Here is a 14,270-nt window from a genome sequence, read left to right as displayed (position 1 = left end):
ATGGAACTCAAGGGCAAATATTTAGAATACCTGTATCTTTATTTTAATTCAAGAAGACTGGCTGAAAAGAGCAACTGAATGTTTTTCACAAAATGAGAGAAGTATCAGTCTGCGTAACTAAAGTTTATTAGGATGCACCAGTCCTCGAAGTACAGCAAGTGTCACAAAAACTCAAGCTTTAGGGTCTTAGTATATTTTTCCCCTTGAATGCTGTGATGTTTTATGCAGATGAACTTAAAATAAAGACCTGGTAAGCTATTCATTGCAAAAGGACTCTTGTATTAAATCACATTCGCAATCATAAACGTATTCTGTCATTTGATCAGCTTCCCATTTTCTCAAAATTATCTGCACTAGTAAATATAACTAAAATAATCTATTCCTGTGAAGCAACCTTTGTTTATATATTCTCCAGTCTTCTGCATTCAAAAGCTTTAGTAGCTTCTACTTGTTCATTTTGACCAATGACTATGTAGGAATGGTAGTATTTTTCTTTAGGAGTGTTAAAGATTCATTGTAATCCTACCTTTTTTTTTTTAATTTCTGTGTCTTAGTATTGTTTATGTCATTTGAATTAAGATCAGTCTCTTCTATATTTTTCAGGTTCAAGCCATTTTTTCCATTTCAAGTATTGCCACCTGATGAACATGAAGATCGAGACCTCTGTATACAGGATTTTCTATTGCCAGAAGGTCGACTAAAAGTCACGTTAATTGAATGTACAAGGTATGTTTTGTGGTCTTTTGCTCACACTTGACTAAGCAAGTACATTGTTTCTGTAGGTCTGTTCTGATTCAAGAAGTAGCAGCTTTGGTGTTGTGATTGAGCTCTAATCAAGATTTTTTTTTTTAAGTAAAAATGAAAAATTAAAGTTGCAGTAAGTTTCTGAGGCACTTACGCGTTGTGTGTGGGCGCATGCATTTGCCTTTCATTAGAATTTTGCCTGGTTACAAGCTAATCTGTGCCTCCTGGGTTGTTTTTTGTTGGGTTGTTTTTTCTTTTTTTTTTTTTTTTTGGCACACCAAGTTATGAATCTCTTTCCAGGACAGTATAAATGTTGTAATTATCCTATTGTATTATGTTGTAAGCAAAGGGAAATAATTGTTTCACTCAGTCTTAGATTAATCCCAATAACTTTTATAAGGCATTATTTATTGTCTTTGTCTTGAATAAAATAATTGAAAGAAATAAAATCTACTTCCTTCGTTCATTGAAGAGAAAATAATTCTCTTTAAAGCTGGAGAAAAGGTGTGTGGGATCTTGATTTGTTTGGGTTTTTTTTTGTCAGAGCTCTTAGTTCTTGGTTTATGTTAGATCTTATCCTAGTAGTGCTTAGGCTTTGATCTAGTCATGTGCCGTTCTGCTCTTTATGAACTAAACTCTGCTTTGCAGCAAGAATGTTGGTTTTTTTTTACTTAACCTGTTCTTTTCATTGCTTGTATTACCGTATGAGCTCTTTTTTGCACTTTTTTCTGTAGCCTTGTACAACTGTTTGAATTGTATTTGCTGTACTAATGTGGTTTATCAGTGCTATGGATTTCCAGAAAATATTCTTCTGCTTCTAAGGATTGTGTGGGCCATAGCAGTGATTATTTTTTGTAAGAAAATTGCTGCTTACCTGTCTTCCTAGCTTTGTGATACATTTTCCGTGAATGATCCAAGAATATTAAATGACTTGGAACTCCGTGGCTGCTAGGAGCGTTTCCTCTTTACCCATACTGAGTAAGGGAACTCATGATCTCTCTTTATAGGCAGTCTCCAATTTTGGTTCAGTAGTATATTCATTTTTATTAACAGAGGGCCCAAAATAACTACCTTGTATGCAGTTAGGGTTTTTTTTTGGTTTGGAAAGTAATTTTTTAAATACTATGTCTTTCCTGAATCTGAAACACTGTGTAACATCACCAACATATCACTGGTGTTGTGTTTCTTCCCGTGTGTTTCTTTCTGTTACATTTTAGAAGCCAGATTGCTCAGTTTGACATCGTCATCTGACCTCTCAGGATTTTCAGCTGTCACAGATGCTTATCAGATGGCTGGGAGAGGATGCCGCTGCTGGCTTGTCAGGTCTTTTAAGCTTCAGGTCTGACTTAATCTGACTGGTTTATGCTGCTTGGAATTTCTAGACACACACTTGAAAATGATGTTTGAACAGACCCCTCTCAATCTAGATGTCTGACTCTTGGTCCCGTAGTAATTCCTCAGATCTTCCAGGTGTCCCATCCTTTTTTGAACTAAACAACTACAACTGCTGTCCATAGAGGCTCCCTGTGAGTAAATATTCCTGCGTATTTTGCACCTGAAGATATTGATGAGGTAGAATCTGAAAGACACATAGAGGATTTTGGTAGTAAAAGAAGAAATATACAATATATATGGAAGGACAATGACAAAATTTCCCTTTTTCATTACCACTGTATGTGAGCTGGTGTGAAGGTTGCCTGGGACCATTCTCAATGGTTCTTTTGCAGTGCAGCACTGCATGCTGAAATACCGAGCTTTTTCACTCATGTCTGCCATTGGGACCTGAAAATTTTTCTTGGCGATCATTTTCGTTCCAGAAATGAAAGATCACTTTAATTTCTGTGTGTTTTTCAGTTTTGCTTAGTGCCCCAGAAGGTTTTTATATTCTCTCTCAGTACCTATTCTTTGATTTCTGTACAGAATTTGGAGTAGGATTCTTGACTACTGACGTTGTATTCCATCTAGTCTAGTAACAGAATTCTGCTACTTCTCCTGCTTAAGTCTGAAATGTAGTGGTGAAACCATAGTGATAAAACATTTAGCAAATGTTTTTGTATATTATAAATGTTTAGTTTAATTTCATTATATTCTTCACATGACCAAATATCTGCACTTTTTGCATTTGTTTCTGTTCTAATTGCAGGTTTGACCATATTAATTTCCTTGCTGTCATGCTATTGAAAGAAAAATTAAATTTTGCACATTTTAAAAATTAAATTAATGAAAGGATGGGAACTTTGGTGTAAATAATAAGGAATATGTTTTGCGTATTTTTGTCTGACCTATTGAAAATGTAAGTTTTCTTGTACAAGTGCAATGCCCTTGCAGAACTCAGTTGTTGCAAAAGTCCTATTATCTGTCATTAACTTAAATTTTTAAGGAAAAGGGAAAACCAAAGCAACATGCTGTTAAATCTTGCTATATTAATTTTTTTTTTTAAAAGATACACTGTGAAGAAAGTCTTAAAGCCTATAAACTCTGATTATATTAGATGAGAATACTTTTCCAAAACTGTGCCATCAAGAGGGCTTTCTAAATTAGCATTTGTTTCAATATACAACCTTTGTGGACAAGGAAATTTTCCTAAGATAGTTATTTAGTAAAATAACACAGAGTGTACCTGAGACTGACTTGTCGAATTTGGAGTTTTATGGGTTCTTTTCCTTTTGTCTTCAAGTGGACTTCAGTGTGTGAATATTGAAACTGCTTTTGACATTCTTAAAATGTGGGAAATATTCTGCTTATTTCAGCTCCTAAAGTACTTGCAAATAGACAGGCCGCAGTTGGAATTAAAAAATTAGGAAAGGATTGTAAAGGAAATAAATTCAGCTTGCCTTTTATGTACGTGGTAATAAATAACGTTACTAAAGGTTGGTGTGTACTTTGCCTGCACGTACCAGATTCTTGTTAGATTTACAGATCAGCACTTTAGCATCATCCTACAAAAAGCAGGAAACTTGATAAGCCTTGTTGTTCATCCTCTTTTCCGGAGGATTATAAAGAGTTGCTGAAGTTCTTGGCTTGGCGCAGCTCGAGAGTTGAGGTGACCACAGCCTCCATGTGCTTCTGTTGCTCTTTATCAGAGGACAAACACTTCATGTCTTGGGGTCCTCGTAGCGCTCAGACTGGAAAGCAGGACAGCTACAAACGACTGTTTTCATATCCATAGCTACTCTGTTGAATCACTCTCTTCCTCATGCTCGCTTGCTGTAGGGAACCATCCAATTTACAACCGGGGAAGGAATAGAAATTCACTTTCTGTATGCATATTTTACTTACTCAAGTGGTAATTTAACTGTGTTTCTTTATTGATTTAATTATGGTTGGAGTTAAGAACTTTGTTTCAGGATGTCTTTCATGCATCCTTTCATACTGATTTACAAACTTTCAATCTCTAGGATAGACATATCTCCTTAATATCCAGTTGTTTTGGGTGTGTTGTGACACAATCTTAACGTGAGTCTTTATCTGCAGCTGTGTTATAAAATACAGTACCTCTGTTTGCATGCTAATGGAGGTATTGTTCAAACAAAAATTTCCTTAGTGTAGTAGCAGTTCAAATTTCCCCTTTGTCTTTCTGAAATTGGAAATTGAATTCCAAACTCCGGCATGAAGAGCTCTTTAAAATTTAAATGTGTCGTTTTGCTGTCTTGTGATATGTTTCTTCAAGTTGGGTGTTGGTAACCTAACATAACGTGAAATCTCATTATGGCTTATTGTTTTTCTTGTGATTTTTATGTTACAGTTCTGGCTGGAAACTATGTTTTATTCCTGTTTTGAGCTATCTCCTGTCCTTGTTTGTATATCTTAGTCACCAGCACAGGACAGCTAAATAGCTACTGTGCTGATATTTTAGCGGGACAATAAGTACCCCTGGAAAATTCCCCAAGAGTGTGTCTAGGTGACCAGCAGATGAAATGTATGCAACCAATGATCAGCTGTGGAAAAGCTTTAATGAACTATCTGATATCAGGGAGACACTGAGGAAAACCTGTGTTACTCAAAAGCAACTACTAAAAGCAGAACAGGAAAGTTCCAGAGTTGCTGGAGATAGCTTAAAAAATAAGCAAAGAAGGCATGAGTTGATCAGTTCAAGTAACCTTGAACAAACTTAGTCTTGTCCAGACAAAGTACCTAATCAGTTGGTTCTGAGGCTGGATTTCTGCTTACAGGAATCAAATCAATGGTGTCTAGACAAATGAGTGTTGAAGGTCAAGTGGGAAATGAGGTTGACAGCTGCTGTTTGCGGGGCTTCACTAGAGCATGCAAACTTTCCGTCTGAAGATGGGGTTACAGGATATAGCCACGAACTCTGAACCAAAAACCACTGACACTTTGTAAAGCAGGTGTGCTGGGGACCAACCCCAATGTGATCTTCCCCTGCCATCTCCCCCGTGCATTCATCTACTCAGCTAAAAACCACTTAAACAAATTCTTCATAGAGAGACATAGAAAAGAAATATTTATTTACCTCCCCTTACTCAATGCAAGCTAGAGAGCTGTCGTAGCCAGAGAGGTGCTTTCCTGTGGGATTGGCTTAATTTTACCAATTTTAATTGTTGGTGAAAGTTGTTTTCAATAGCTTTTCTTAATTTTCAGGGTATGTTTACCACATATCTCCACATCTGGAAGGCTAGGCACTTTTTGATCATAAATATTTAACCCAGAAACATTGTTTAACAACATTAAGATAAACAGAGAAAATTGATGTGTTTTTCTGACAGCTTTTGTCTATATCATCTAGAGAATTGTGTAACACATCACGATCACAAATCCAGATACTTTGGATGAAAGCTTAGAAACTGTCCTTGTCCAATGTATCTAGAAAGTTTGGGGGGAATTAAAATCTAATAGCTCTTTTGAAAGAGTACGATTTGTTTGAAGTTTTTATTCCAAAATATTTATCTGCTTCTAGCTACTGTGAAATAAGCTGTGTACAGCTTTATTGCTGTTCTATAGCCTAAAGGTTATTGTTTTTTTTCTTTTATAGTACTGATATCTACCTGAAAAGCGCTCTAGCCTTCTGGAATAGGGTATCGTGCATGAAAAACCACTCTTTCGTTTGTTATGAATGTTAGAAAAAATTAGACATATGAGAGCATCCCAGTTTAGTACAATAGAAACATAAGCAGTAGTGAACTGTGACTTTAACCTACAGTAACACTCTCTTAAACCAAGAAGAGCTACAGTATATTGTGAAGTTTAGGATTAGAATGGAAGACTCTTGTGGCTATTGTTGCTTTTTAAAAAAACAAAAGTTTATTCTTTTATGGAAAAATACTAGTCTGCTGATTGAACACTTTATTTAAAAAAAAGAAAAAGGGAAACAATAGCAAAAACAAACAAACAAACAAAACCCCCAAACCAAACAAAAACTCCCTAGCTAAAAATTTTAAGTTGTATTTGATATTTATGGAGTTCTTCCACTAGAGGGTGGCAGCGTCTTTCCTTTGGTGTAAGACTCTGCCTGTGGAAACTTTTCTGTGTGGACTTCTCTGTGTATACACACTGATAATAATAATAGAGTGTATAAATGAAGAATGGTGAGTTTACTATGCTATCTGGGATATATGTAATAGTATTACAATTCTTACTATAGGCTTTTCTATTTCAGGTTACTTATGTTTGGATCCTATGAAAGAGAAACAAATGTTCATTGCACAATGGAGCTGAGCAGTAATGTTTGGGAAGAAAAATCAAGGAGTTCTATTAAAACGGTAAAAAAGGGTATAATCTTTGCATATTGCAGTATGTCTTATGCTCTTAATACATTGTCTAGAAAGAGTGTATCTTTGGACAATCAAATGGGTGATACAGCAGAAAAAAAACCCCAAAGCATAACAGACCAGTTATTTACTTTTGAATCCAAAGTATTTCACTGTCAAATTGACGTGTATGGATAACACCATGTTCAGTTATCACAACTGTGCTTGAAAATATACCTGGTTTGAATATATTGTCAACTGTCTGCATTGAAACAAATAGTCTAAAGTATGCATTTTTATAGTCCTGTTATATTTGGGTGGGGCAGCGTTTAGAAAATGGTAAGATTCGCCTGTCTTTCACTGGCCAGTAGTGTGTTCCCTTCTGATGCGAGTGTTGAAGACACGTGTGATCAGAGGGTGGCTCATGTGACCGACTTCTTCCTTTTCCCCTGCATTTTGTGAAAATGTAGGCAATTGCCAGAGATCTCTAGCTTTTTTTAGAGCATATGAATCCTACCCTGTCTGCTAAAGAAAAATACTTTTACAAGTGTCTGCAAATATAGACAGTAGTAGTATTGGTGGTATTGTAAGTTAATCTTTTACTAATTTATCATACTTGATAACGTGAGTTTAGCAGCATACAGCATACAAATTGCCTTTCTTTTTTGTGTGTCTGGGAGGATAAGAGTTACCTTTTTTTTTTTTTCTCCAAAGAAGAGGTGCAATGTATGAAAGAGCCTTTCAATTTCACATTAGAGTGATATTGTGGTAGTCATCGAATTGAATTGGGCTTATGCTGAGCAATAAGTAATGTGCCTATTGAAGAAGGAAAAAAAAACAACCTAGAAGCTTTAAAAAGACTTTATTTTAACAATTGGTTTCATGCAAAGAAATCACTGGATCAAAAATCAATGTCTAGTATTTTACTCTCTGCTGTCTGAGTGCAACTACCTTAAGCCCTGTGCCTTTGTTATACCTGACTGGAGTTGTGTTTGGAGACCAGCATCACTTTTCCACTGGAGCAGCAAGAATCCAGAATTTCAGCATCTCATTCAGTTTCTGCAATTAAATTCCACTTTGCATTGTTTTTAAAACTCCTTGTGACAAGTGCTATGATACTTGTTTTCAGCTTACTGTATACTATGTTTTGCCAAAAAGGGTGTATGACTGAGCAACAGACAGAAAGCCTCTTTTTGTTGTTTTAGCTGCTGTATTCTTAGTCAAATGGAAAACTTGAAGGGAGGGTAGAGGTTCACCTATGCTTTCTTAGGAACCCGTAAACACTGGGTGCCAATTAGCTTTCTGAGTGCGGCAGGGAAACGACAAGCGGGGAGCCTGCAGCTGGAGTGCAGACCGAGAAACTCCAGAGAAGAACTTTCCCAGAGCGTGTTTCAGCAGCCAGACATCATAGAAACCGATGGCAGCTCAGGACTACATTCTCCAGAGCTGCCACTGGCTTGGCCCCCTCTCTACCTGCTCCTAGCGCAGTCGGTGGTGTTTGTGGTTGCAGGTTAGCCATGTCGACTCCCGGAGTTGGCTTGCTGTGTGATAGCTCCAGTGCCGGTGGAAAGGAGAAAGAAGGGTGGGATGGCAGCAGCTTTAGCTAGTTTAAGCTGCTGAAGCATCACCAGAGGTGATGGCATAAAGTGTTCCAGTGGTCCTGAGAGGAATTACTGAGTTTGCTTAAGTCTAGAGGTTGCTAGACTTTATTGAAGCACTAGGCAGGAGGTAGATTTGAGTAATTTCTTTTCAGACCTTTTTGTTTAATCTGTTTTATGCAGCAGTTTTTGTTTTAACTTTTTCTAGTTTGTTCCAATCTAAAGGTTTAAGCCTCTTTGCATGATCACATACGCAGAAGGTAGGAGCAATTCAGCCTTAGTAGTCTGGCCAGTTCATAGTCTTAACCCTTTCCTAATAATAACAAATATTTCAAAATTTTCAAGAAAAAAGCAATACTGCCAGAGTTCCAAAAAAAAAAAAAAAAAACCAACCAAAAATAAAAAAAAAAACACCAATCAACCAAAAAACCCAAACAACTTTGCAACTTTGGGGTCTGGACCCGATCCTGCTAATACTTACTTATGTGAATGACCCTTTTGTCGGGATAAGCTGGGTGTGAAACCATGCACAGATCTGCAGGGTGGATGCTCTAGCAATGAAGGTGGCAGTACACTGATTTACCATTACAATTCTCCAGACAAATTAATTTGTGCTTATTTTTAAATAATTTTGAGTGGCAATATTGGAATATATTCTTTTACACTCTAACAACAGAAGAGGAAAGAAAAAGCACTGCAGACAGTGCGGCACCAGTGTGTTTCTGACAGCAGATGGCAGTAGGACTGAACTGATGGAGGGTGGAATAGCTCCTTTATAAAACTACAGAAAAGTACTCGGGGCGAGACTCCCAAGAACTCATCTTCTGTTTCAGCATCTAAAATGAAATGTCAGGTTCTTAAAATTTCTTAAACTTTTGGAAATCTGGCCTGCAATGTACAGAAGGGTTTTCTAAGCATCTGTGTTACAGTCCTTCATTCAGCATTGTTCAAACACTGCCTGCCAGACAGCAGAGACTCCTTGAGCTGAGCTGCTGCATCTCTAGCTCTGCTGTCAGTATGAAGAATTCATTGTGCTCAACCACCTTGAACTTCAGGCCACTAGATAGGTGGCCTAATTTTAAGATCCTGCTTTTGAAAATCGTGTTATGGTAGAATATAGAAACTGAAAATGAGCGACTTGCAGAACTCCTTTTTGCTTCTCAACTTATATTCAACAGATGTAGTGAAATCATGGAAGTCTTTTCCTTAGGAAATCAGGTTAAATATGCAAGCTAAAATATTAGGAGATCTTGCTGGGTGGCAGGAGTATTGCCAAAGATGCTCAACAAAATAAGAAGTGTTGCTAACACACTTAACATTGAAGTTTAGTTATTTTTCTGAGAAATGATAACTGTGTGAATAGTTAAATAGGAAGCTATAAAGAAAAGAAGAGGTATTTGCCAAACAAAAAGTTTACTTGTATCATTAATCATGATTTTTATCTCTAATGCAATGTTACCCGCAAGGCAGCTGATCGCAATACTTAATATCTTTCTAATACGAAATCCTTCTTTTAATGCCCACATGTGCAATAATTATTTGAGGTGAACTTCTTAGAGTGAATAACAACTTCAGAAACTATGGAGAAGAAATGATAGACTAAGTTGAAATAAAAAGTAGATAATTTGTTCTGGTTTAAAAGCATCTAATTTATATGAGCCTCATATAGGCATGAGAATACATCTTCTGATTCAGACTGTGTTCTACAACACTCCCGAGGAAAATTCTCATAACTTTCTATACTTCCTGGCATTTTCATTCTTTTTGTTATGTTAGTAGTAGTGATAAAAGATTAGACAGATCTAATACTTCATAATGAATTTTGGTGAGACTTTAATCTGATCCCATTATTTATGGAATATTAGTAGGTGTCAAAATTGGTTTTGAAAAAAGATGCTGTGTTATTGAACATATCTGGAGCATTATTGACGTGTCTGTTATAATACAAAGGTGTCTCAGGCTTCTAAGCTGTTTATCAAATCAATCTGAAACACAAGTAAGACTTCAGAGAGGTGATTTGGCACATTCCCATGTGACACATGTAAACATTCTTAAATACCTTAATTCCAGCAGCATGTACTACTAATTAACATTAATCACTGCATTGCTATGTAAAACTTAATTATGTATGGATAGGATGTAGTAATTAGACAGCATTAGCAGCATTGGATTACTAGACAGGTGTTCTATGGCTAAATAATTAGATATGTCTAAATAATTAGAAACATGTTTGTAGATATTAAATGGAGGCTGTGTCATAAATGTGAATGGTTATGTCCACTGAACTGCCAGTTAGCAATACCAGACTGATCTCTACAAACAAAAAGAATTGTTCTATTTTTCCTTGGAGCATATTTGTTAGGAGTGGGCCGCTGGCCTTGTTACACTTGGTGAGAATCTTGCTGCGGACTTAACCCGTGCCAGCACTTCATGTATAGTGTTATGAAAGAATAACATAATTTTTCAGTAGAAACTGAAGTGGCTCTATGAAGAAAAAGAAAATACAATCTGCCTTCCTTAAAAGTGGCAGAAGAATGAACATAGAAATGACCTTGAAGTATTAGTAACAGAGACCTGAGGTAGCTTTGCAGCTGTAAGTCCCCTTACATTGCCTATGCAGAGCCTTGACTGCTCTGTGGATGCTCGGCTGTCCCGAGTGTGGTGAGTGCCGGCACTTTCCTCTGGTTCCAGCAGTATAGAGAGGAATGCATCAAGGGTATAGTTGTATAGGAATGAGAATCTTGGTTCATATTAACTGCTCTACATATCTTGGTAGTCATGTTGCCTTTCTTTAGGTACTGATTCTTTTTGACAGATAAATTAGTATTGTACAAATTGTAGAAACTATCACAAATAGATTGTTATCTTCTGATACTCTTATGCCCAGGAAGCATGTACAAACTGTAAATTGTTTGTATTTTTCATGGTTGTATGAATGTAAAGTAATGGGGGAGAGGTGCTCATCTGCAAAACAAAATGTATCTGTTCCAAGTTTTCTTCTTTCTTTTTTTTTTTTTAATAGAAGTTCAGGAGCACAAGAGAATCGTTATTGATCTTGAAATAATCAAGTTAGATAATCTAAGAAAACACCTTTAAATTCTGGTTTCAACTAATACGTTGTCTGAGGTGGTACTGTAGGAGTAGCCACAGTTTTGTATTCCTAAAGGTAGTAAGTGTTGTTGGTTTTGTTGTTGGCGGGTGGTTTTTTGTTTGGTGGTGGTTTTTTTTTTTTAGAAACCCCATCTGTAAATACTAACTTTAGTAATACAGAAACTGCATTTCATATTCTGCGAAGTAAAAATTTCCATCTAAAACGCCATATCTAATAGCCCATAGGACTTCACTTTTGCAGCAGTTGTCTCAGGAGCACACAAATATGCTCTAAAGTAACCTAATAATAGAAAGAATTAAGATAAGCGTCCCACCACTTTTTTAGGAATTCTGCTTGATGTTTTTTCCAGTTCATTCTGAACATTGTGGTCAGCACTGGAGTAACTGCAGGGGAGGACCAGTGACACCATCTTTCAATATTGCACTCTGAATTTGTGCATGTGTATGCATATACATATATAGGCCATGATCTCCACCTCTTTTGGTGAGGTTATCTTGTCGGATATGGCCTTTTATAGGAGAATTTAATGATAACTTTGAAATTGCTGTAGGCATGCTGGTTGGTACCTGTTTATAAAAACAAAGCAATATTTCTCAGCCTTTCACAAAACTAAATTTCCTTTATCAGGTATTAAGGGAGAAAGGTATTCCAGTACTGTAACATATGAATGTGAAATGAGAAATAATGTAAATCAAATCCATCACCTTCTGAAATGAGTTGCCTGAAGATATAAACTATAATGTCAAAATTTGAAGCAACTGTGAAACGTTAATTTGTAAATACATGGAGTTAAATGCCTCACAGTTGGCATTTCAGTGTGCTTATTGAACAGCCTGCCATTTCAGCATTTAATCCTATGAAAAGAGGAGGATTAAAGCAAGAGAAGCTTTTTGAAAATGTCACTTTTTATGAAAATTCATGATCTTGTAAAATTTGATAATATTTGTAAATACAATGGGGAATAGTTCTGAGATTTGTGCCTTACATAATATTCTGTAATCCGTCTTTCAAATAAACTTGAAGGCCATCGGGATTTTTTCTGTCTCATCTTAAACATTTAAGCTTTTTGACTTGGGGCTTCAGAAAGCTTTTCTGTGATTTAATGAGAGACCTTCTGTGAAAATACACAGTAGTTCTTTACTGCTCAGAGACTACTGAATATGAACATTTAAAAAAAAAAAATCAAAAAAAACCCCACTAACAGCTTTTTTTTTTTGTGCATGTATATTCAGGTAGTTGTTTAGAAGCAGATGTCATTGCTCTAGTCACAGCCAGACCCGATGCTTCTTGCCTGCTTGTAAACCATTCAGAAGCTATCATGTACTGCATCCTTGGGCATGCATACCCTCACCTGGGACAGGTAGAAAGCAGCGCTCACCACACTTTACTGCATTTGGCAGCAGACGATATTAAATGCATCATGTGCATCCAAGTTTAACTTCCCTTACATGCACCTTCTTCCTCCTTATGTCCACACTTGAAGTTGTGATCCTCCTGAGCCTCCCCTGGAGTGCTGCAGAGATTGGCTGCTTGCAATGAATCTGATTTGCTGAGTTTCAAATTTAAAATACCAGATAAAAAGATTAACAAATAAAATAACTTGAGTAAGAAGAATCTGTAATGAGCAGGGCTTGATGCTCTGTGTGTGTGCTTGCGCTTCCCCATGCCCAACTCTTACGTTTAGACCTGCCAACAGAACTCATCATGGGTCTCAAGTTTGGGAAGAGAAGTCTTTCTGCAGCCAGATACTTGTCTCGTGTAGTGAAATAAGTCTGTTTTGAAGCCACTTAATTCCAGTCTAAATCTCCATTAGATTTTGTAACCGAGTTGTATTGCAGCTGCCATTGGTGATACTGTCTAGTCAGTTGGGGTCTTCCAAGTTGATATTTTGCAGGGTGTTGTACTCTCTGAAAGCGTAGTACTGACCTCCTGTTTCATCAGAAAGAGTCATGGAAGAGGCGCAAGCCTTTTAGATGGCTGCCTTGAGTGAATTCACCTTTGTAAGACCTCTCTGTATAACTTCTAGGACAAAAATTATGTGAAACTTCAAGCTTGATCAGGGATTAGTTCTGTTCTTTTAATGCTTTTTACAGAGCTGATAAACAACATTCGTTTTCGCTGTGTGTTTTTTCCTTGAAGGTTACTCATGTAATAACCAACCTGTAGTACAGATTCTTTGAGTTACCTTTTAGTTGCCTGTCTTCCATATCCTCCTGATAGTACCCAGTTTGAATAGCAATTGTAAGCTTTTCTGGTCATACTTTTTAACTTACAACTTCGTATTTAAAATGTAAAACTATTAAGTAAACACTAAATGATATCTTTTCCTTAACAATGCTTGCAAAAGCTAAGACAGTCGCACTGTTTTAGTGTGTCACTAGATGTGGTGCTGATTACTTTTTTTTTTGTATTCTTGTCATCTGTTCTGCTACATGTCCAAATATTGGATGCAGGGAAGAGTTTTAAGTGGGTTTTACAGCAGCTGTGTTTCTCATTTGCAAAGAAATTGATTTACAGTGATAGCTGATCTTGCTAAATAAATAGATGGTTGATGCATGAAAGCTAACTTTGTTTGTATAAACAGTATGGCCTATTGTGAGAGAGATAACAGTGTTTTATTGACCAGAGTAAACAAAGTGGTTTCTGGGTAATTCAGTATATTTCTGGAATGACTTTATAAACTATTTTGTCATGTCCTATTGCGAAGTTGTACGGCCAGATGAGCCAGCAGCTCAGGTTGGTGACTGCTGCACAGGGCTGGAGTGGAAGGCGAGGGACTGACTTAAACATAGATATTTACTTACTTACATTTGGAAAAATAAGCTGTTGTCATTCTCATTGGTTTGTAGTTTGTTTTTTCTCTTCAGTCTTCTAGTTTACTTTTTAAATGTATTTTCTCAGAACACCTTTATAAAAGTTAACCTCTTCTTAATGTACTAGGTTTTTTCTTTTCAGATTGAAAGATTGGGATCTGTTCCTATTAAGGAGGTAATAATTGCACTGAAACTAGTTTACCCATTTGTATGGATTTTAGTGATGATGTAATGTTTCCCTACCAAATCAGGACCTGACCAAGTAAGCTGTTAGGCATGTTGAAAAGTGTTGCCTTTC

General features: G+C 36.6%; 1 protein-coding gene across 1 annotated transcript in view; it reads left to right on the top strand.

Moving 5' to 3' along the window:
- The window catches only part of PDZD8 (PDZ domain containing 8), a 67,518-nt gene that overhangs the window by 19,391 nt on the left and 33,857 nt on the right, over nt 1-14,270 (top strand). The window contains exons 2-3 of the mRNA XM_075155145.1: nt 604-726; nt 6,359-6,461. Of these exons, the coding sequence (XP_075011246.1) occupies nt 604-726; nt 6,359-6,461 (226 nt within the window). The remainder of the gene's footprint in view (nt 1-603; nt 727-6,358; nt 6,462-14,270) is intronic.

This window comes from Calonectris borealis, chromosome 7 (genome assembly GCF_964195595.1).
Source record: "Calonectris borealis chromosome 7, bCalBor7.hap1.2, whole genome shotgun sequence".
NCBI lineage: Eukaryota > Metazoa > Chordata > Aves > Procellariiformes > Procellariidae > Calonectris > Calonectris borealis.
Note: the sequence above shows the minus strand (reverse complement) of the source record. Positions and strands in the feature narration are given on the sequence as shown.